This window comes from Eleutherodactylus coqui, chromosome 13 (assembly GCF_035609145.1).
Source record: "Eleutherodactylus coqui strain aEleCoq1 chromosome 13, aEleCoq1.hap1, whole genome shotgun sequence".
Taxonomy (NCBI): Eukaryota; Metazoa; Chordata; class Amphibia; order Anura; family Eleutherodactylidae; genus Eleutherodactylus; species Eleutherodactylus coqui.
The window spans coordinates 54,664,261-54,689,210 of NC_089849.1; the positions used below are offsets into that span (position 1 = coordinate 54,664,261).

Consider the following 24,950-nt stretch of genomic DNA (forward strand, 5'->3'; position numbering starts at 1 on the left):
TATACGCCCAGGCTGCCATGCTGTTGAGCCTTCCCTCACCCTCACCGTCTCACCTCTTCTCTCCTCCCCTCCGTCTGATTTCAATGGGAGGGGGTGGAGCTAAGCATCGCCCCATCCCGCTTCCTCCTATTGCTGGCTGCGGACAAGGGGCGGGAGCTTAGCTCCGCCCCCTCTCAGCACCTCCTATTGGAATCAGCCGGAGGGGAGGGAGGAAAGAAGAGGGAGAGAGTTTAGCAGTCATGCTGCTAAACTCCCTTCCACCTCCCTTTTCCCGCCTCTGTCATTTGCTCCCATAGGAGCCCATGCAGCGGCAGACTATTCCAGCCCGAGAGATAGTTCCAGGACTATCTTTGGGCCCGACGTAAAAACGTCCAGCACTATATTGACCGGCCGGGCGGTTTTACGTCGTGGGAATACGGCCATGTGATCTGATGCATTGGAATCCAATGTATCAGATCATAGTGTACATCGGTAGACTGTGAAGCAGGAAAGATACTCGCTTTTGCAGCTCAGCCATAGCTAGTAGTGTTTAACCAGCTGATGATGAAACGCGTTGTTTGAAGTGCTCAGAGCAGTTTCGTTGCTCCAGCAATCCTGAAATGAACTGATAAATATTGAGAATAATTATAAGATTGCATAAGATTTGTTTCTAATTCCAGATGCTGCAAATGGTGCTTAGCAATCTGAGGACTGCGTGTCATCAACTGAATAGTATCTGCATCGCTAATTGTCCTTCATGGGACCTCCGGGTTATTATTACTATAGCTCATGGAAACTGGTGTAAATACATCGTAAAATTAGGTGTTGGAAAGAAGCCCCGGGCGGCGTTTTATAAACACATACAAATGTGCTGGAAAAAGTTCACAGGGGTGCAGACATTTATTAAACATTTTTGACGTGTTTTAAAACAAAAGGGTGTGCGTCCTCATAATTCATCTTTGATGTGCTTCTTTGGGGTCTGTGCTGAGTTCCTACGCTGTCCTGTTATTAATACATCCACCACTATACTCATCGGGAAGAATTCCTGAATTCAATTGTTTCAGAATCTTGGTGTTAAAAGACTCAGTTTGGGTGGAAGCTGGTTTTTGCACAAAAAATTGCAGCTTTTTAGCTATTTCTGGCCATTTTTGATAACTTTTTAAAAAGTGTATTGGGCTTAGTGGAGCGTCGGTGTCTTCCATGGCCCACCACATTTAGGAAGCCTGTTCAGGGGCGTGATTTCACTGGTGGTAAACCGCCGGTGAATCACGCCAGCCGACGCTTCCCATAGCATTGCTATGGAAAGCGGCGGCACCTGTCCACGAGTGGAGAATCATTGCGATTCTCCGCTTGCAATGGGCAATTCGCAGCATGCTGGGAATTGCCCCGATTCTCCGCGGCCAGCCTATCTATCAGATAAGGCTGACCAGCGGAGAATCGGCGGCGGCTCCTGCTCCCGGGCAGCAGTTCCCGCATCGGAGATCTGCCATGGGACTTCGCATCGCCCATGGACAGGGGGCCTTACTATAGAATTAGAACATTGAGACAAATTTACTAATCCTTCCTCATAAGTAGGCAGTGTAAACTTAGACAGCGCAATCTAAGGACTTATTCACACAACCATATTTACACAGGCATTTAGCTGAGTTAAAAAAAACCCAAAAATCGCACATGAAACGCGACCATGCAAAGCATTGAACTTTAATGGGTTCATTCAGACAAAGGATTCTTGGCTGCATAAAAAAAATTGCTCCTGGAAAGATAGGACATAAGCGACTGTTTTCGGACACATATGTTAAACATCGCCTGAACAAAAAGGTCTTGCCCTATCTTTTGATGTGATACGTAGCAGGCTCCATAGACTTCTATGGAAGCTGCAAAAAGGGGAGGGAGTCACGCGGCGTACAATACTTGGAAAAGAACACAGCTTGCTCTAATTAAGCATTAATTGAAATTTTAAGCATTTTATAGCGATCGATGGTTTCCATTGCTTTAGCGCATTTTTTTAACATTCATGCAGCAACGCCCCGTGTAAAGGGCATGAAATACGCGAATAAAGATCGCGATTCGATTGGGTCAAATATTTATTCATGCTAATAAATGTTGCGTATGGGCGAATGTAAAAATGCATACGGTCGTGTGAAGGAGGCCAAAAAATATGCCAGATTTATCACAGTTAGGGCTTAGTCAGACGGGCGTTTTTTGCCGCGATTTGCGCATGCGCATGCGTCCGGCGATTTTTTAAAACCATTGCTTCGCAATGGTATCGGACACATGAGCGCTTTTTATGCGCTCGTCCGAAAAATTATAGAACAAAAAATCGCAGATCGCACCTATCTGCGATCTGCGATTCCTGTTCGCTTCTGTATATGCGCTCAATGGGGCCGGCGGCAGCAGCGCCGACCCCATTGAGAACATATAGAAGACAAATCATTCTTCTCTGTCACAGCTGTAACAGCTGTGGCAGAGAAGAACGATGTTTGCCCATTGAATTCAATGGAGCGGCAATACAGCCGCTCCATTGAAAGCAATGGGCTGCCGGCGTGCGCGGGGTGAATTGTCGGGAAAGGGTTAAATATATAAACCCTTCCCTGCAATTCATGCTAAAATGTGTTAAAATAAAAAAAAATTGTATACTCACCTTTCCGCTGCAGCCAGAGTCCAGCCGCGGCCGCTGTCAGTTCTCCTGAACTGCTTCTCGGCACTATTCAGCCGGCGGGGCTTTAAAATCCCCGCCTGCTGAATGATCTGCTCTGATTGGTCACAGCCTGACCAATCAGAGGCCGGCTTCACTCACACACCCATTCATGAATTCATGAATGGGTGAGTGACTGCTGCCTCTCAGCGCTGAGCCAATCACAGGCAGGTCTGACTCACATCCATTCATGAATTCATGAATGGGTGTAAGTGAGGCATGCCTCTGATTGGCTCAGCGCTGAGCCAATCAGGGGGCAGGTCTGACTCACACCCCCTTCACACCCACTGCAGGACGGCTGCCCGGAGCTGCAGGCAGAAGGTGAGAATGCAATTTTTTTTTATTTTAACACATTTTAGGATGGATTGCAGGTAAGGGCTTATATATTTAAGCCCTTACCGACAATTCATCCCGGGCTCGCCCGCAGCGCATTGCTTTCAATGGAGACGGCTGTATTGCCGTCTCCATTGAATGCAATGCGCTGGACAGCTCCGGCCCGTTTCTAATGAAACGCGGCTAGGAGCAGATTTTCGGGCGATTTGCGGGCGACTTGCGCGCACCGGTCACGCGATTTGCGGATGCGCATCCGTCATGCGATCCGCAAATCGCGGCAAAAAACGCCCGTCTGACTAAGGCCTTAAAGGAAAATTCTTTTCAGCAGCACTCACCATAACCCATAAGGGGGGGGGTTTCTTCCACATGTAGTGTCCTGCACGCCTAACTGGGATTGAATCCTAATCCCATAGATTGAGACAGAGTAAAAAAGAAAAATAGGCAGCAGAGTCCAGATCTTCAGGTGCAATAAAGACTTATATTTCCATCAGAACATCACATCATCATGAAATACAGCGACGTTTCGACCGTTACATAGATGGTCTTTGTCAAGCTTTGCCGCATATTTACAACTTTAGACACTTTTATCTGACTGTATACAACCCATTGATTGGCTTAATTTGTGGCAAAATACTGAAGAAAATTTGGCACACATTGTTGCATTAAGCTATGCCCCTTTTCTGATTAATCACATTTCTTGTCAAGCGAGGCGCAGTGGATTATTCAGTTTGGAGTACAGTGGTCCCATAACATACAATATTAGCAGGACAATCACTTCATGTCGAAAATTTTGTATGTTGAAACCATAACTCTGTGGGAAACTGGTAACGGGCTCCATTTACCCCAAAATGTCATCAAAAAGTAGTGCAAAATGAAGTCTAAAGAAAATGAAGCAGACATGTAATTCAGATAAAGAAAGACCTTATGTTTAAAAGTCAGAAAGATCTGCAGGAATCTGTAAATCACTTTCTATGCGAGTACAGCAGCTTCTTCAGGGTCTGTATAGAACACACAGTGTATGGAAAGATAACACAGAGTTGCTCTCACCCAGGAGCGTAGCTAAAGGCTCATGGGCCCGGGTGCAAAAGTTTATCTTGAGGCCCGCCAACTTCTCTAAACCCCTTAATGCAAAGGCGTAACTTGAAGCTCCTGGGCCCCAATGCAAAACCTGCAACAGGGCCCCCAACTATAATGCTTTGTTCATAGTACTAGGCTTCTTACATGGAGAAGAGAGGTTTTATGGGCCCCCTAAGGCTCCTGGGGCCGGGTGCAACCGCATACCCTATAGATTTGCCAGTGCTCTCACCTGGTGTCCAAAGAATCAGATCATCCTGGTATCAGTAAAAAGCAGTACAGAACATGTAATACGGAACTGTATTATATAGGGATGCTACTAGACAGCACGTCTCGGCTCCCCCCACCCCATCCTTTTGTCGTACGGCTCCCATAGGAATTTATGGGAGCTGCCAGCGCTGTGCTGTTAAAAGATAGAACATGTCCTATCTTTTGACAGAGAGAAATCTTAACACAAAAAAAACTGCCTATTGCACGTTTTTTTTCGGAGTGTCAAAAAATTCTTCATCTGAAAGAACCTATAGGAAACCATGGGTTCTTTTATATGCAATTTTTTGACTCACCTACTCAGCGGCAAAACAATGCCCGTGTGAAAGAGCCCTAAAAATGCACAACTACTGTTTATACTAACCCCATAAAAATGCAAGGATCTTAGTGGATGATTTGATCAAATTATGTGGACCCATCCGCCACATTCAGATGAACCTTAATGGATGCGTTCCTAGTTCTATAGACACCTCTCTGTAGGCTAAAAAGCCTCCATGTACCTAGATATATACTATCGCTGAACCACCTGGCACAAATGTGAAAATGGAGTGCATGACACGTGAAGGCAGTCACTCTTACACAAATGCACATGTAATAAAAAAAATCTACACTTCCAACAAATAAATTAAATGTGAAGGTCCATATAAGCCACGGCAGTAACAAACACACATGTCAGCACTCAGGCAGTTTTATGCACATATTAAGTGTGTATGAGCGCTGAAGCATGTGTTTGTTACTGTTTTTTCTCCATAAATGGGACTAAAACTTGATGCAACAAGTTTCTGTGCCAAAAATGTGCCAAATGTTGAGGCATTTTACAACAAGGTCTAGGCACAATCACATTAATAAATCTGCCCCAATGTGTATAAGAAATAAACTAAGTGTACAACACTACATAAGACAACACGCCAATCTACCTTTGCCTTTGCCAGTTTATTCTTTTCAGCATCTGCTCTGCTCACCCTCCAGGAAGACTTTTTTAAATCTGTTAAATACAACATCAAAATGAATGAAATAATTATTCTTCCTTGATTATCTCATTAGCTGTACTTCCTTGCCTAATGGTTCATTTTTAGAGATGAGCGAGCACGCTCGGATAAAGCAGTTACTCGTGCAAGCATCGCTCTTCTCGAGTAACTGCTTACTGGTCCAAGCAGGCTTGTGGATGGGGGGGGGCAGGAGGTAGCGGGGAAGAGAGAAAGATTTCTCTCACTCTCCCCCCTGCCACCACCCGCCGCCCCCCCCGAGCACGCTCGGACTAGTAAGCAGTTACTCGAGAAGAGCGATGCTCGCTTGAGTAACTGCTTTTTCCAAGCAAGTTTGCTCATCTCTATTCATTTTACATGAAGGCACACAACCCTGATTACCCGATGAATGTGACGTTTACTCACCAATAATAGATATTGGTTGAAGAATCTCCGGAAAGCGGACAATACTGTCAGTGTTGAATTTCTCTTGTTTTTCTTCTAGGACAATATGAGACTGTACAACCCACACAACACAGGCAAGAAGAAGACTTAAATGTACCCCATTCATGTCTGTTGAAGAGAGAGAATATCACTTGTTAGTTCAGATCTTTCATAGCTGATTGATATATAAAACATTCAAAACCGTGTAAACAATATAAAAGTATGTGTCAATGAACTATTCTGTTCTTTGTTGTTTTTCTCTCACCTCTGTGATTTTAATTTAGTTAATAGTGAGTTAGCGTAGGTACTGTCGGATGTGTGGTGGCCTTGACGTGGCCCGTCAGCTTATGCTTTTTGGCCAAAATGCAAAACTAACACCAGCATTTATTAGTATATATCAGTATACTTTGTATGTAGTTTGCTAGAGATTTTGAGGGAGCCCAAGATGTCAGCCAATGGGGCCCACTTTGGAGATACAGGGCAACCCACTGCTATGTCAGTGAGAGTTGATATCCTGTATGGTGGGGCACACCCATCTTTGGCTGGCTTCTTAGGTATCGTTCACATGTGCAGGCTATGTTTGTTTGCAGTCGCTCCTCCCCAATCTGGGCTGGGTTGAGTATGTGACTACATAATAGTCTGCACTGAACAAGTAGCTTCTCCTTATCATAGTCTGGCAGACTGCATTCTATGAGGGTTTACGGCGATGGCGCCTGCCCTATGGCAATTGTGCCTACTTTATGGCGATTGTGTCTACTTTATGGCGATTGTGCCTATCAGGTATTGTATTTTTGGCTCTTTCAGTGAATGTCTTGGTTGTTTTTCTCTCACCTCTGTGATTTTAATGTACTATTTCGAATGCAGCTTTTTAAGGCTATATTGACAAATACAGATACCATTTATGTCCTATGGACTTCATTGGGGTCCATTGGGTTCTGTTGTAGTGTCCATCATTGCAATTAAAATGATGGACACTACAACAGAACCAATGGACCCCAATGAAGTCCGTAGGATGTAAATGGTCTCTGTTATACTATGAATCCAAAACTGCATCATGATTTCTGTTATGAATGAGAACGATGATTAAAGTTACAATGTAGCCTTAGAAAGCTGCATTCATAATGCATGCAGTGAAATTCTTCCAGTCAAATATGAAACAGATATGACCATAGCCTACAAGCCAGCAGTGTTTCCGTTATTTTCTGCAGAATCCCATCCCTTTATTATGCCGTGTTTACAGGCGGTATAATTATTTTGTTTTGGTCCTTTGTTATTAGATTTCTAACAGCTGTAAAAAGTTAAGTACAAACTTGGAATATATTAGCACATTAACCAAACAAAAACTGTTTTATAATTGTGGACATGGCTGCAGCTATCTGTAAAATAACAATGATGGCAAGGAAAAATGGATATGCAGCCATTATGTCTTAAAGGGAGAGTTCTCATTGAGAGCAGCATAAGGTAGTGACAGTCACACTGATTACAGTGGTATGTCTGCTGTGTGCATCTGTGCAGTAGTTTAGGAGAAACTTGCATTTTATTACTGGTAGTAGTAATAAACTAGTTCTGCATATTAATGAGCTGCAGGCTAGCCACACCCATCCCTTCCTTCAGACAATGATTGGCAGCTTTCTCTCTCTATGCACAGTAACAGGCAGAGAAATTTTAATCATTGGCTGGAGGATGTGGTAGGTGTGGCTAGCAAGCAGCTCATTAATATCCAGGACTGCTTTAGGTAGTCTTCTATGCATGTGCTGCTACTAATAAAATGCAAGTTTCTCCAAAAGTACTGCACAGATCCACACAGCAGACATCAATGTGACGGTCACTACAGAGAGGTGCAGGGAGATAACGACAGAGTCTCTCTTACACAAGTTGATGATCTGGCACGAATATTCACAGGAATATTCTGTAGATTCTGCTCTCACACAGAAAGACAACATCATCATGTAGGACAGTGTACAAGAGAACTGAGCAGTGTAAATATGAATAAATAGTAGCAAATAACTCACATTAGTTCCAGCAGAACCTCTGTATTTATGTCACTTTATTATGTGTGCAATGTGCGACAAGCATAAAGAGGCCTGCACTCTTTTAGCGATTTCTACTAGGTATCTAAGGAGCTGTGTCATGGTGGTGATGAGTGTAGAGCTCTCTATACAGCTAAAGGTAGATAACAGGATATGGATGACTAATGGAATTAGGTGAACGTGATGCCAGTGCCTGGCTTAAAAGATCTTGCTAGCAAAATAAGGCTAACACACATATTTGAGTAAACTGCGGGCACACCATTTACTGTTGGACGTGGTTGTCTCGCAGGAATATTAAACAGTAGAACTTGCACATACACAGTTTAACACTTGCTGCATAGATAAACAAGTCCTGGGGAGGCAGCACCTGAGATAAGGAAAAGCTATCAAGAGGGACTGACTATGAGTGACAAAACCCCTATCAATCCTGACTAACAGCAATTGCCACCCTGAAAACATGAGCTAAAATTCTCCAGTACTCACTCTCTTGTCTGATGGATGCCTTGTCCCTGCAGCTTGCTGTTTCGGCTGCTCGGTAGAAGCACAGCTTAAAAGGATTTCAGGTTTTGAAGAACACATGCCGGCTTCTCTCAGTATAGTTGGTGATTGATTAGCTGCACACAAGGTCACTGGAAGCTGAAAGTAAACTTCTCCTTCTCTAGTTACAAGATGGGAGGGGGAAGGGGGGGGGGAGTGACACGTCTTCACCTGGCTGCTAACATTCTTTACCCCTGCATTTCCCTCTCTGGCTCTCTCCCCACTGACCACACACACTTCTGCCTCAACATTATCTCCTATGCCACAGATGAGAAAGACAAGAAATTCCCCCCTCTTTCTTCCACTCTCAGGTCTTTCAGCAACTGCTTTACAGTGAAATGACTAAGCTAAAATGACTATTCAGTTCCCTATCCTAAATCCATCTTCATATTAAACAAAATCCAGCATAACTAACCTTTGCTAAAGGAGCTGGAATTAGGACGGTTGCTCTTGACTTGCAGTTAAGTACTGCCACATTTCAGCTCACTCCTCCCGCCTCTGCTCTCATGGACTTCAATGAACATAACTTATCCCTTTACTTCACTCACTGCCTGTTCTGCCATACTCACCATTAACAGAGACATCACTTGACAGCAATCACTGGACAAATATGTATATATATATATATATATATATATATATATATATATATATATATATATGTGTGTGTATATATATATATATATATAGAAAAGGAAATATAACTGTGAGCCCTATGAGAAGAAGGACTGGGGTGAGTGTTTACAAACTATAAACTATTCTGCAGAATATACTGGTGCTATAAAACTGTTCATATGACTAAATAAATATATTCTACATAATAAATCCATTACTTAGCTTGTAATAACACTGAGGTGCAGTCTGTATTGTTACTTGCAACATCATTTACAATGATAAGGTTGGTGTGTTTCAATTTCCATGTATTCCTTCCTTTTTCTGTGTTAGTAGCTTGCTGCAGGATCTGGGAGATATAGTTTTTCACTCCATGCAGTAAGAGAGAGTAAGGGTGGTCTCACATAAGTTTTTTTTGAATAAACACCACTGTAGTTTTTGGTGAAGTTTGTTGAAGTAAAGACAGAAATGAATCCAGCATGAGGAAGAGGTATAAATCCTTCCTTTATATTTCCCATTCCTTTTGAATCCACTTTTGGCTTTAGAGAAAAAAAACTCCATCAAAAACGTCCACAAAAAATTATGTTTTCCTTTCCTAAAAAAATGGTTTGTGTGTGAAAGCACCCTAGCTATGATTTCAGCAGATACAGGTAAGCATCAGTTCCTTATAGTTTTAAGTTCCCTGCCTTCTTTCAGTAAAAACTTTCATTGTTTCCTTCCAGGGAATAAAGATCTGTCCTGATCATGTGATGGACACGATGGTGCACTTCTTCTTACGATTACAATGTAGTTACCAGGGCTCGCTTACAGGAGTATTTGCATAGCATATTACACACAAAATTTTTCACGCATAATATGCAGTGAATTGAATCCATTGATTTCAATGTTTTTTTTCGCTTGTTACATACGCAGAAAACCTGCCTATTTGCTGCACATATTATAGTCAATCTGATGTTGTGCATATTTTTTTGTGTGTGTAAACATATGGTACATTTGCACACACAAATAAATGTCAGAGCAGGCAAAAAACATGCAGCATTTCTTGTGTGGTCAAAATGTGCTGATGCCTATATATATATATATATATATATATATATATATATATATATATATATATTTATTTATTTCTATATTTACGTTTATTTATATGTGTTAGATACATGTGATAGATAGGATTCAATGTTGTTGAAATGGTATATATATATATATATATATATATATATATATATATATATATATATATATATATATATATATATATGTTACAAAGCACATAAAACATTTTACAGTATGCTGATTGTTTGAAGATTTAGAAGACTCCAGGCAACAAATTAAATTTTAGTACAGGTAAAATGCAGCAGTAGTCAGCATTAGCTATATATATTTGCCTGTAGATAGACAGAGAAAGATAATTCCAGCAGCAAATGACTAGTCAAAAACATCTCTTCCGAGATTTTCTATCAAGAATTGAAATGTATCCTGAGCAAAAAGCTTAAACCTGACCTACCACTTGCAGTTAGCATATAAGGCACATTGTGGACACTTCAAGGAGTCCAAAATTTGTAGTTATTTCCAGATTCCAAGAATCAGCCGGAAGATTGAGCTGTTTCTGTTTTTGTTTTGTTTTTTCAAGTTCATTGAACACACACGTTCCAAAGCATCAAGATTTTAGACTATTCCCAATTTTCTATTGTTAAGGGGTGTTAGCAAACTTCTATCAGATACATACACAGTGTATAATTATTTTTTCATGCTAACTATATAACAGGAATGAAACGTTCTAATAATAATTGAAAGGTGACTCTAGTTCTAAAAAACCATGCAAACTGCCAGTGAAGAAATAGTTACGTCATATAAATAATATGCGTGTGTTACTAATTTCACTTCCTATCCGTAGAGTTACATAATACCCAAATTATTTACTTCCTGCATTTCTGCTCTCACCCCCAATTTCTATTCAAGACACTGACAGACTTATTCTTGTATTTCTTAAGATAACACACTTCACTTCCCACGCATCCAAAATGCAAGTCATAGAGTATAATGTAAAAGTTCTGCACTTAATATATAAATGTTATATAATTGCAGTGTCTGTAATTGTTCATACAATTTTTTTAAATTACTCGAATATCTCATCAGAATGAATAGAATTCATATAATCTATATAGATCAAATATTGTTGTTAACAATACAACCCCTATTTTTAATTCAAATCACAATTAAACATGAATTAAGTTCTTAAAAACCTTAATTTCTTCTGCTTGGATTCATTTTTGCAATATAAGAAAATTACAACTATTTCTTCAAACACCCATTAAAGGGAGTTAAATGACCCCGTCTGCAATTCCTGTTGATTTCAGTAAAATAATACCCATCTTTACAACTTTTAACATTGTGTGTATATAGTATCCATAATATACCAATGCCAAAAAGTTAGAATTCCTAAATACCAAACTAATAATTAATGCTGGTTATAAGTAAGCTTACCTGTACAGCACACCTGTAATGAAGACTGAGAATTCTCTAGCTAATACCCAACAGCACTGTTCCCGACACCAACCTGTGTGTCGGTCTTAAATAAAGTAATGCTGGGCATCCAGCCATGTGTGGGATTCCTTAATAGGAGTGACAGTTCTATGGTGTAGTAGCCTATTGTCCTCATTCGGGTGTCATGGGGGATTCTCTCTATACACACTTCTGAAGTACTTTGCTTTGTCAGCCAATATTCAAGCTTTTGTTTGTGAGTTTCATATATTACTGGTTGGCTTCATGCAGTAAAACAGCCTTGACTCAACAACATCATGATAATAGTATTGTATTACTAGAAATCCTTCTTTAAAGAGTCTGCTAAAACTTTTTATTGATTAACTATCTGATGTTTCTTCACAAAGCAGTACGAAAGGCCAAGAATGAAAGTAACTGGCATTGAGCGTATGAAGGATACGTCTGCATTTGTTTCTAATTTCATGCTCATTTTCGACAGTGCAAAATGTAAACATATACTATTCCTTTATAGTATTCCTTGGTAAATACGAGCCTTGACATATGTAACATGATGTAAGTTTTATGACAGCACAAAAACATTAACAATCAAAGAATACAGAACACATGGAGGATTACTTGGTATATACAGGCAAATATGTGTCTGTAATAGCTTATATACAATGTATCACATTTGTTTGTTTCTTTTTGTTGAGGTTTAATAAATCGGCAAACATAGACTTTCCAAGTCAGCTATGTTCAGTTTAGAAAAGAATCGCAGTTCTTGGCACTTTCATACTGTAAGTAGTATATTTGTAGCAGAAGTCAGCAGTTCTGTGTATTTTAAAGGTCGTTATATTCTCATTGTAAGCCAAAGGGATTTCAAAGATATTTTATTGTTGAGAAATGAACCCCACCCGGGACTTTAATAATGTAAAACAAAGACATTTCACCCCCAAAATTCTGCGTCTCATAATAAGGTCTTGTAAAGCTGTGTACTTGCCTTGAATCACCTTGTTGGCCTCTTTATCGGTTTCTACGTTTGCCATGATTTAATGCCTCATATCTCTGATGTGTTACATTTCTAGACAACCATAAAAATCTTCCCAGCTGTTGAACATTTAAAGCGCATTTCTCCTATTTCATATGGGCCCTGATTTTGCACCAGTGTAACTTATTTGGATGATTTTGTAAAACATTTGTACTGCAGTAAAAGATAAGGAAATGTTGACCTAGTAAATATAAGCCTGTAGACTTTATACGGGACAACTCAAAGGAGGTAATATAGACGGCAGTCATCCCGTGTATACACAGCCACCAACCGAGTGATAAGTCGCTCATTGTTTTGTTTCAGCTGACTTAAAAAAATAGTCGTTGGTTGATGAAAAGTTACCTGGAGTGAAGGCATGGGCATTTATATTTGAACAACTTGAGAACAAGTCTGCCTGGAGCATCTCTCCCACTATTTCTCACCGAACTCATAATGAAGGATTCTCGCTCGGCGTAAATGCTTTCAACCAACTATCTTCACTCTCTTCAGCGAAGTTTCTGGGAAACGAATCAGATGATACTTTTAGTAACTCTGGGTAAAGGCACCCTAGAAATGTGCAAATATGGACTAATCCCATGTTCTTTCGTCTTCTGATATAGTTATGGTTATATTATATACAAAAAAAATAAAATAAAATAAAGATTTTTTTAATTATTAGGAAAATAAACAAATAGTAAATGTTAAAAACATTTTTGCAGTCATCGCATCTAAAAAATATAACAAAAAAAAATTGCTATCACTGCATCCATAAATGTCCAGTATATTAAAATATCACATTGTTAATTCCACACGGTTAACTCCTTGAAAAAAAAGAAAAATACGCATTGGCAAATATTTAGCATTTTCTCCTTCTCTAAAGAAAAAAAATGAAATAAAAGTGATCAAAAAGTTGGACGTTCAACAAAATAGTAGCAATACAAGCTACAGGTCATTCTGCAAAAAATGAGTTCTCACATAGCTTCATCGAAGGAGCAATAAAGTTATGGGTGTCAAAACATGGCGACGTCAGACAGCAATTTTTTTTTTAGTATTTAATTTTTTTTTACTATTATACTACATTAAAAAATATATACATTTGGCATTGCTCTAATCAGACTGAACCACAGAATAAAGACATCTCATTTTGACTGCATCAAGAACGCCATAAAAATAAACCCCCCAAAATGGTGCAATTGTGTTTTTTTCCCATTTCACCGTACTTATATAATGTATTGGAAGACTTTTACAAATTTCTGATATATTGAATGGTACCATTGAAAAATACAGCCCGTCCCACAAAAAACAAGCCCTCATTTAGATATGTCACCCAAAAAATTAAAAAATCATGATTTTTTGCAAGTGGGATTACCAGAACTGCCGAATGTGACCTGGATGCATCAATGGCCTTTAGTCACGAAAGGGTTAAAAAACCGAAGTCAGTATTTTCAAGAATTGAATCTCCTCCTTTTCTATCTATTCTCAGTGTATTTCTCACGTATGATTGGTTATGTACAGCATTCGTACTCAATGATGGCTACTGTTGACCTTACGAAGGGTAGGGATCTTCCTAAGATGAATTTGCTACTATCCTTCTTAGAGATTAAAGAGTCCATACTAGGTCTGGAAATATTTTAAGGTTGTTAGTGACCTGTTTGCATGTAGTACTTAGAACTTCAGGTGATATTTCAAGTTCCATATGGTTTTAATGCCCAATTACTATAACTGCTGTACTCTGTAGCTCCACAAAAGTACCCTCAGATCTGTTTTAATCACGATTCTTCAGCTCTAGAAGGAAAGAGTATGCTTTGATCAAGTGATCTTGTGCAACATTTCATCTATTTCTCCTCAATTGGATTATTTGGAGTATGAGAAATATTTAATGACGCATTATTTTCTGTCAGCTAGTAGAATGGGACATAATAAAGATTGTTCTATGCTTTTGCAAAAAGTGTCTCTATATGAATTCGTGTATCAACCTATGTGAAACTGAAAAGAAATTCCAATATGCTTTCAACACTCAGTCATAAAGGGATTTTACTGTATCTAAGGGCATTGCAGAATCTATAACAAACAGAACTCATAGTGCGATTCACAAATAGTATATTGTGGTAAACGACGTAACTATATTGTGGGAATGCAGACGACTCCACTTTAGGACTGCAATGCTAAACAAGATGTCTCAAGATTGTTGAAACACTCATACAGAAAGAAAACGGTTTGGCAGACAGTGAGGAAAATTTGAATACAAGCTGTGGGGGAAGTGGGAAACCTGTAAGGCCATGTCATCAAAATGACAGCCATTTTGAATTCCGCCATCTTGGATTCAACTCTATTTTTTCCTATGTATAATATATAATTCTGGCAGAGAATTTCACCAGAAAAACAATGATGTGCTTCATTTTAACATAACTTTATTTGTTCTCATGTTAACACAGTGATTTTTCTTCACTACAGGCAATGTGAATAATGGCGTTCTCTCAAGCAGAACATGCTGATATCATCCTTATGCCAGGTGAATGATGCACACATGTCATCACCATAGATTTCAATCAATGCCTCTCTACTAGACCTCCCATTACCCACAATTAAGTTACCAAAGGTCTTTCCCAATTCCAAGAAACAGACTGTTGCTCATCTAAAACACAGAGTTGTTGATGCTTGTGCAAGTTATGAGCCTGATATTTTGGGAAAGGTTAATCAGAAATGGATGAAATGGATAGGCTTAACACTTGGACATGGTTAGCAGCATTTCAAACACATCCTGTAGAGATTATGGTCAATTTTATGATTTCACATGAAATCACTATGTTAACATGAGAAAGAATAAAAAGCTACATTAAAATGAAGCATACAATTATTTTTCTGATGAAATTCTCTGAAATTGACAATTTAGAGTTGAATCCAAGATGGCAGCATGCAAAATGGTCATCATTTTGGTGACATGGCCTAACAAGTTTCCCCTACAGTTTTTATGCAAAATTGTATCACTGTCTACCGAACTGTTTTCATTCTGTATGGGTGTTTGCACACTTTTGAGACACCCTATATTTTAGCATCCAATATTATGAAGTTCTGTCTCGTAGGCGTGTGCGCCTTCTGCAGATAAACATTTCAATTTCACCCTTAAATTAAGTGTCATCTATGTAGACAGCTTGTTATACTTAAAGTAACCCGATAATTTTAGGACAAAATTCTGTCCTGAGACTGAAGGGGGAGGGGCACATATTATCTGCAGTTGTTCTTCTCTGCCATTCCCCAATATGTGGTTCCAGGTCCCATTTTTGGCCATTCAAGAAGGCCAGTACAATCTTCAGATTACTCAATCCCCACAGTGCATTGGTAGTGTTAGACTACTAATCTACTATGATGGCCACAGCTGCTCACATCACCAGCACTGGTCAATCAGAAAGTAGTGCATGGTATGCATTAGTTAGTTAGAAAAATTGTTGTAGCCATCTTGGATGGCTAAAAAGTGGGCCTGGACCTGGATAATAGGAGGAGTGACATAGTAATAGCAAGTAATATACTCCCCTCCCTCTTTTTGTCAAAATTTTGTCCCAAAACCGAAGGGTTGCTTTAAGCTTCTCTCGGAATAATGACTTCATTTTGGGTATATAACATCATATATAAAATACATTTTACAGTAAAATCAGACCACAATGTCATAAACAATCTTCTGAAAAAAGAACTGCATTTAGTAATCTAAAAGTTCTACGCACTTATGTAAGCATTTGTAATGTTCTCAAATGCAACTGTTCATTGGTTAGTATAGTTTTTGTAGTTTTATAAGACTAGGAAACTCAGTTTTACAATATTGGTTTAATCCTTTTGAGATCGGGGTATTTTATACCTCAAAGGTAACGTATAACTTTTTTTTGGCTAATTAAAACCAGATAGTGATATATTTTACGCATTTATAAATGTCCAGTAAAAATAGAAGCAAATACAGATACAATACCAGCTGTGATACGTCCATATTACAGGTATGTTTCAATAAATTCATGAGAAACTGGCCTTATGTGTCAAATTTAGATCTTTACATTAGACTTAGGCCTCCTAGAGCATGCTGTGGTTTCATAAAAACTCCATTGACCCAAAAATGCTACTAAAATGCTACAAACCAAAAAGCTATGAACGTAGACCTTTTCATAGTTTAGTATGGACTCCTAACTGGGTTCTTTAGTCCATTAAAAACAAAGGAAGAGAGAAAGCCACTGAAGGCATGGCCATATGCTGTGTATAATATGTCTCATATACAGCAGCTCAAAACATTTTCCTTCTCACCCCAGTATGTCGAATAGTATAAAATGTCTTTACAATTCTTAAATACAACACACATGATTCAGATCCAGTTTAGAAACTGATCAGTTTGGTTGCAATCTTAATGGATAGGTATTAGAGATGAGCGAGCACCCAAATGCTCTGGTCCGCGTTATTCGAGCTCTACTCGAGTAACGAACCCCATTGACTACAAAGGGAGACTCAAGCATTTTTCTATGTGGGACACCGGGTGCCGAGCCTTTTTTTTTTCTAGGTCTCTCTCTCCCCTGCCTTCCAGACAAAAAATTCGCCATTGACACGTGCTGCGTCATGGCGGGAAAGGGCCAAAACAGGCACGTCACAGCGAGGAGGAGCCAAAAACTGGGGCGGGGTCGAAGACGGCTTGATGTTCGTTCGAGTAACGAGCACCATCGAGTACGCTAATACTGGAACGAGCATCAATCTCGGCAGAGTATGTTCGCTCAACTCTAATAGGTATATTCATATTTGTCTCCACAGAGCACCTCCTGGCCTTTGCCATTCTCATCAGTTCCACATAAAAAAGGTTAGAGATAAGTTATTGAAAATTAGACTTCGTTCTTTGATAGTTCAGTGGATTCACAGTTGATTAAAAGATAGATATCAGAGTGTTGTTGGTAATGGAGTACATTCTGAAAAGGGACCAAATTATAAGTGGTGACCAGAGGGGTCTGTCCTGGGTCAAAACAATGGAAACTGCAGTTTAATGTTTTCAAATGTTAAATAATGTACGCAAAGGGAAGAAATCCTTAGACTGAAGGGTGGCTTCACACAAGCATGTTTTTGTGCGTGCGTACGCTTGTATTTGCAACATTGCATTTCCTATGGTGTGTGCACATGTCTGTGCTTTACAGGCGTGTGCCTGCAAAGATAGGACATGCGTGCACCATAGGGAATGCACGCATTGTTTTCAATGGAGCCGCGGTTGCTGCCGGCAGCTCCATTGAAAACAATGATCTGCACCCCTGCATTCTTTTTCAGGGGAGGGCTTTATATATAAGCCCTTCCCTGAAAAAGAAAGATTTTAGTGTTAAAAAAAAAGCAGGCATTCTCTTCAATGGAGCTGTGGCTGCTGCCCGTGGCTCCATTGAAAACAATGCTCTGCTGGCACTCCTGCATTCTTTTTTAGGGAAGGGCTTTACATATAAGCCCTTCCCTGAAAAAGAAAGATTTTAGTGTAAAAAAAAAAATAAAAAAATATATATATATACTTACCTGTCCTCCGCTGCCGTGACCCCCGCGGGGATGAAGAACACATCTGCCGCATGCAGCAGTTGTTTCCTTCATCCCCGCTAGTTAAAAGAATTCTCTGCTGCTGCATCTGCCACATCTGTGACAGATGCAGCAAAGAAATTATTCAATTCTTTACCGCAGCTGTCACACATTTCAGCTGCGGTAGAGGATTCTGCTGCCGGCAATTGATTTCAGGGAGGGGGTTTAAATATAAGCCCTACCCTGAAAATCAAGTAAAAGTGGTTTAAAAAAACAAAAAGAACACATACTCACCTTGCTTCAGCTGCCGGGGCTCAGCTGCGTCTTCTCCTGCTGTCCCCTGCACTGTGGTGCTGATCTATCAGCAGGTGGGGATTTAAAATCCCCGCCTGCTGAAAGAGCTGAATGTGATTGGCTCAGCCAATCACAGGCAGCTCTCACCCGTCATTCATTCGGGGAGAGCTGCCTGTGATTGGCTAATCACAGAAAGAAAGAAGAGAGAGGAGGGACATGATGGAAACCTTTATATATGTTACAGGGGGAGAGAAGGGAGAGGGGGACATAATGGAAACCTTTATATATATTTAAGGTGGAGAGTAGAGAGAGGAGGGACATGATGGAAACTAATATATATGTTACAGGAGGAGAAGGGAGAGGGGGGGACATGATGGAAACCTTTATATATGTTACTGGAGGAGAGAGGGGAGACATAATGGAAACCTTTGTATATGTTACAGGAGTAGAGAAGGGAGAGGGGGACATGGTGGAAACTTATATATATGTTAAAGGAGGAGAGAAGGGAGAGGAAGGACATAATAGAAACCTTTATATATTACAGGAGGAGAGAAGGGAGAGGAGGGACAAGATGGAAACCTTTATATGTGTTACAGGAGGAGAGAAGGGAAGAGGGGGGAAATGATGGAAACTTTTATATATGTTACAAGAGAAGAGAAGGGAAGGGTGACATAATGGAAACCTTTATATATGTTACAGAAGGAAAGGAGGGAGAGAGGGACATGATGGAAACCTTTTATATATGCTACAGGAGGGAAGAAGGGGGAGGAGGACATGATGGAAACCTTTTATATATGCTACAGGAGGGAAGAAGGGAGAGGGGGACATGATGGAAACTTTGATATATATACTTCAGGAGGAGAGAAGGGAGAGGGGGACATGATGGAAACCTTTATATATGTTACAGAAGGAGAGAAGGGAGAGGGGGAGATGATGGAAACCTTTATATATGTTACAGGAAGACAGAAAGGAGAGGGAGACATGATGGAAACCTTTATATATGTTACAGGAGGAGAGAAGGGAGAGGGGGACATGATGGAAACCTTTATATATGTTACAAGAGGAGAGAAGGGAGAGGGGGAGATGATGGAAACCTTTATATATGTTACAGGAGGAGAGAAGGGAGAGGGGGGACATGATGGAAACCTTTATATATGTTACAGGAGGAGAGAAGGGAGAGGAGGGACATGATGGAAACTTTTATATATATATATTACAGGAGGAGAGAAGGGAGAGGGAGAGGGGGACATGATGGAAACCTTTATATATGTTATAGGAGGAGAGGGAGGACATGATGGAAACCTTTATGTATGTTACAGAAGGAACAAAGGGAGAGGGGGGACATGATGGAAACCTTTATATATGTTACAGGAGGGAAGGAGGACATGATGGAAACCTTTTATATATGCTAAAGGAGGGAAGAAGGGAGAGGAGGGACGTGATGAAAACTTTTTTATATGCTACAGGAGGGAAGAAGGGAGAGGGGGACATGATGGAAACCTTTATATATGTTATAGGAGGAGAGGGAGGACATGATGGAAACCTTTATGTATGTTACAGAAGGAAAGGAGGGAGAGAGGGACATGATGGAAACCTTTTATATATGCTACAGGAGGGAAGAAGGGGGAGGAGGACATGATGGAAACCTTTTATATATGCTACAGGAGGGAAGAAGGGAGAGGGGGACATGATGGAAACTTTGATATATATACTTCAGGAGGAGAGAAGGGAGAGGGGGACATGATGGAAACCTTTATATATGTTACAGGAGGGAAGGAGGACATGATGGAAACCTTTTATATATGCTAAAGGAGGGAAGAAGGGAGAGGAGGGACGTGATGAAAACTTTTTTATATGCTACAGGAGGGAAGAAGGGAGAGGGGGACATGATGGAAACCTTTATATATGTTATAGGAGGAGAGGGAGGACATGATGGAAACCTTTATGTATGTTACAGAAGGAACAAAGGGAGAGGGGGGACATGATGGAAACCTTTATATATGTTACAGGAGGGAAGGAGGACATGATGGAAACCTTTTATATATGCTAAAGGAGGGAAGAAGGGAGAGGAGGGACGTGATGAAAACTTTTTTATATGCTACAGGAGGGAAGAAGGGAGAGGGGGACATAATGGAAACCTTTATATATGTTACAGGAGGAAAGAAGGGAGAGGGGTGACATGATGGAAACCTTTATATATGTTATAGGAGGAGAGAAAGGAGAGAGGAAGGACAAGATGGAAACCTTTATATATGTTACAGGAGGGAAGAAGGGAGAGGGGGCATGATGGAGACCTCTATACATGTTGCAGGAGGAGAGAAGAGACATGATTAAAACCTTTAAATATGTACTAAGTATAAATAAGGTTTAGGAGAGAAGTGTTTTTAATATAAAGGTAAACTCTAAAACAAGGGGGCACGATGTGGGATTAGTTGGAGGAAAAAAAATCAGAAGCAACTACAGGAAATATGTTTTACTAAAGGAGTAGTGTATGTTCAGAAAAACCTTCCAAAAGATGTGGTTGAAGTTTAGGAGAAAACAGCAAATGAATTCCGCCTGTCACATTGCTATGACCCCAGACCCCATGATCGGTGAAGAATCTAGTAGTAGCCAATATAGACCAGTGTGAGGATGCAAGGACACATTGCATTGCTCTCATACACTTTTGGCAAAACTATACTTAGGATTAGAGATGAGCAAGCATGCTCATCAGAGCTTGATGCTCATTCGAGCATTAGCATACGCAAAGATACTCGTTACTCGAGCGAGCATCACGCGATGCTTGAGAAAATTTCACCCTCTTCTCCCCACATGTTTAGCCAATGAACATGCAGGGAAGGCTTTGACACCTCCTACTATGATGTGCCAACCCTGGCCGGATCAGGTGACCTAGGATCATGAAAACTCAGGTCACCTGATGCTCGCCTCACACAGTCTGGATTAGCTCAGGAACAGAGCTGCTGTGAATGAGGGAGAGTGGTAGTGTAGGTTAAAAAAACATTTAGGCAGGGATCCATTTTCCAAGAACCCAAAAGTCCTTTTTAAGACTACAACTCCACTTTTGTGCATCAGCAGTCTGGCTGTCTGGGACTAGTAGTGTGCACAAGGAAATTCACAAGCATCCGGGCTGTATACTGCCTACTGTTACCGGTTCTATACAGTATACTGCTACTGATGTACACAGACTAGATAGGAAGTAACAAAACTCCTCTCATTTCTAATTTTTTTTTTTGGCTTAAAGCATACGCCAAATCCCCTTGTGTATGTCCTGTCAATCCACACTATCTAACAAGACTATACGCAGTTTACAGTGTATATTTTGTGCTTAAAGCATATGCCAAATTAACCCCTGGGTGTGTCCTGTCGATCCACACTATCTAACAAGACTGTACGCAGTTTACAGTGTCTATTTTAGGTTTAAAGCATATGCAATATACCCCTCGGTGTGTCCTGTCCATCCACACTATGTAACAACACTGTGCACAGTTTATTGTGTCTATTTTGGGCTTAAAGCGTACAGAAAATTAATCCCTGTGTGTGTCCTGTCGATCCACACTATCTAACAAGACTGTACGCAGTTTACAGTGTCTATTTTGGGCTTAATGCATACGCAAAATACCTTCCAGTTTGCATACCATTTTGACGCAGTGCATTATACAACATGATGAGGACTAGGGGTAAGGGTTGAGGACAAGGACGTGGGCGTCCGAATAAGGGTGTAGGCAGTGGCCGAAGTCCTGGGCGGGGTAAAACAGTGCCTGCTGCTGAAGGACAAGTAGAACATCGCATATCTGCGCTCCCTAGCTTCATCTCACAGTTTGCAGGTCCGCGTGGTAGACCATTATTAAAAGCACAACAGTGCAATCAGGTAATGATGTGGATAGCAGATAACACGTCCAGTAATTTATCCACCACCCAGTCTTCCACTCAGTCCACTCAAGCTAGCCAAGGGACTGGATCTGTAAATCCTCACACTGAGGGAGGAGCAGACTGAGGATTCAGAGGAAGAGCTGGTGGATGATGAGGTGACTGACCCGACCTGGGTTGGTAAGTCTACTGAAGACAGGGCTTAAGAAGGGGGAGGCAAGTGCAGCATCAGAACAGGTTGGAAGAGGCAGTGAGGTGGCCAGAGGGAGAAGTGGGGCCAGAGCAAGTAATCCCCCAACTGTTCCCCACAGTGCCTCCTCGCAGCAAGCTCCCGTACAGAGGGCTAGATGTTCAAAGGTCTAGAAGTTTTTTAATGAGAACGCGAATGACTAACGAACAGTGGTGTGCAACCTGTGCCTCACCAAGATCAGCAGGGGAGCCATGACTACCAGCCTGACCACACCAGCATGCGCAAGCATATGATAGCTAAGCACCGCATGAGGTGAAACGAAGGCCATTCACCGCCTGCGGGTCACACCACTGCCTCTTCCCCTGTGTCACATGCTAGCACTGAGATGCAATCCCCCTCCCAGGACGCAGGCACAAGCATCTCCCGCCCTGCACTCACCCCTTAACCTGCATGGTTCTCCACTGCCTCCACCAATGTGTCCCAGCACAGCATTCAGCTGTCCACAACGCAAACATTAGAGCACAATCTCTAAATGTGCATATCTCCAAACTGCTGAGCAGGGAGATGCTGCCATATAGGCAGGTAGAAACTGAGGCTTTCCGCAACCTCATGGCAGCGGCCATCCCTCGCTACTCGGTCCCCAGTCGCCACTATTTTTCCTGCTGCCCCGTCCCCGCCCTACACCAGCATGTGTCACGGAATATCAACCGTGCCCTTACCAACGCGGTTATTGGGAAGGTCCACTTAACTACCGACACGTGAACAAGTGCTGGTGGGCAGGGACACTACATCTCCCTGATGGTGCATTGGGTTAACCTGGTGGAGACTGGAACCGAGTCTGACCCTGGGTCCGCTCATGTGCTACCCACACCGAGGATTGCGGGTCCTACCTTGGTCATGGTTTCTCCAGCTTATTATGCCACCTCCTCCAAACCCCCCCTTCTCCTCCTCCTTCACTTCTCAATTACCATTTGTGAGCACGTCGCCTTCAGTCGGTAGCTCGAGGTGCTGCAGCACTGCCGCGGGGAAGCGTAAACAGGCCATGCGGAAACTCCTGAGCTTAGGTAACAAGAGGCACACCGCCCGAGAGCTCTTACTGGGTTTGACGGAGCAGACAGATCTGTTGCTTTCGCTGCTGAACCTCCAACCAGTCATGGTCGTGTGTGACAATGGGCGTAACCTGGTGGCGGCTCTGCAGCTTGGCAGACTAACACACGTGCCATTCCTGGCCCACGTGTTCAAGCTGGTGGTTCAGCGCTTTCTTAAAAACTACCCCAATTTGTCTGAGCTGCTCGGCAAGGTACGGCGTGTATGCACACATTTCAGAAGGTCCACCACAGATGCTTTTCCGTGACCCTCGTGTTAGACACATTCTGGTCAACACGGATTACTGGGTATTCACCCTTCTTGACCCACGGTATAACGAGAACCTTTCCACTCTCATTCCCAAAGAGGAAAGGGGTACAAGAGTGATGCAATACCACAAGGCGCTGGTGGAAAAGCTGATACTAAAGTTCCCATCTGACAATGCTAGTGGTAGAGGGCGTAGTTCAGTGGGCCAACTAGCAGGAAAGACGAGGGGAACAGGCAGCATGTCCAGCTCAGGCAGGGGAACACTCTCCAAGGCCTTTACCAGTTTTATGGCACCCCAGCCAGACTGTGTCAGCACTCCCCAGTCTAGGCTGAGTAGGAGGGAACACTGTAAAAAGATGGTGACGGAGTACATAGCCGACCGTACCAACGTCCTCCATGATCCCTCTGCTCCATGCAACTATTGGGTGTCAAAGCTGGACACGTTGCACGAACTTGCGCTGTACACCTTGGAGGTGCTGGCCTGCCCTGCCGCTAGCGTGTTATCAGAGAGAGTGTTTAGTGCTGCTGGGGGGATTATCACGGATAAGCGTACCAGCCCGTCAACTGACAGTGCCGACAGGTTTACACTTATTAAGATGAACAAATCCTGGATTTCCTCAGACTTCTCTTCTCCACCAGTGGAAAGCAGCTTAACATAAAGTATCTTTAAGCTGGAACTGGAGAACCATGCAACCTCTATCACCCCAAAAAAGGATAGAAATAGCTTGGTCTATCCTTCTTTGATCTTCCTCCTCCTCCTAAACCAGTCCAGCGTGCTGAACAGCCAATTCTTCAGAGGGCCAAAAGGCTCTGTAAAAACATTTTTTTTTTGGAGGGCTGCCTCTAGGCTCTGTCAAAACAATTTTTTCTGAGGGCCGCCTCCAGGTTCTCAACCCCAATTTTGACGAGGTTCACCACTAGAGTTCAGCAAACGTGCTAGTTCCAGTTTCATACACCCACAGAGTTAACAAATGTATCCCAGCGCAGTGTCCAGCTATCTGACAGAATGAATTGTCCTGGTTTTTCCACTCTAATTTCTTCATAGTACATGCTGTCTTTCCCTGGGGCACTGGTTAAAAAGCCCCTCGGGGAGAGGCAGGGGCTGGGACAGGCTGTAGCTTGCCTGTCGGTGGACCGCCACCTGGATCCCATTAAGCATGTACGAGCACTATGTTAAAAAAATATTTCAGGGGTTCACCTGCACTCTGGGTAAACAAATCTTTCAGGGGTACACCTATACTCTTGGTACACAAATCTTTCAGGGGTTCGCCTATACTCTTTCTACACA

The 24,950-nt window shown here is 41.7% G+C and overlaps 1 protein-coding gene across 2 annotated transcripts in view; it reads right to left on the reverse strand.

Moving 5' to 3' along the window:
- The window catches only part of LOC136588013 (agouti-signaling protein-like), a 78,156-nt gene that overhangs the window by 21,955 nt on the left and 31,251 nt on the right, over positions 1–24,950 (reverse strand). The window contains exons 1-3 of one of the 2 annotated variants that reach the window (XM_066586897.1): positions 12,811–12,874; positions 5,740–5,886; positions 5,266–5,333 (exon numbers count right to left, since the gene is read on the reverse strand). In XM_066586897.1, the coding sequence (XP_066442994.1) occupies positions 5,266–5,333; positions 5,740–5,886; positions 12,811–12,871 (276 nt within the window). In that variant the 5' untranslated portion in view covers positions 12,872–12,874. Of the gene's footprint in view, positions 1–5,265; positions 5,334–5,739; positions 5,887–12,810; positions 12,875–24,950 lie in introns of those variants that run through there. The other variant, XM_066586896.1, reaches the window with a different exon arrangement.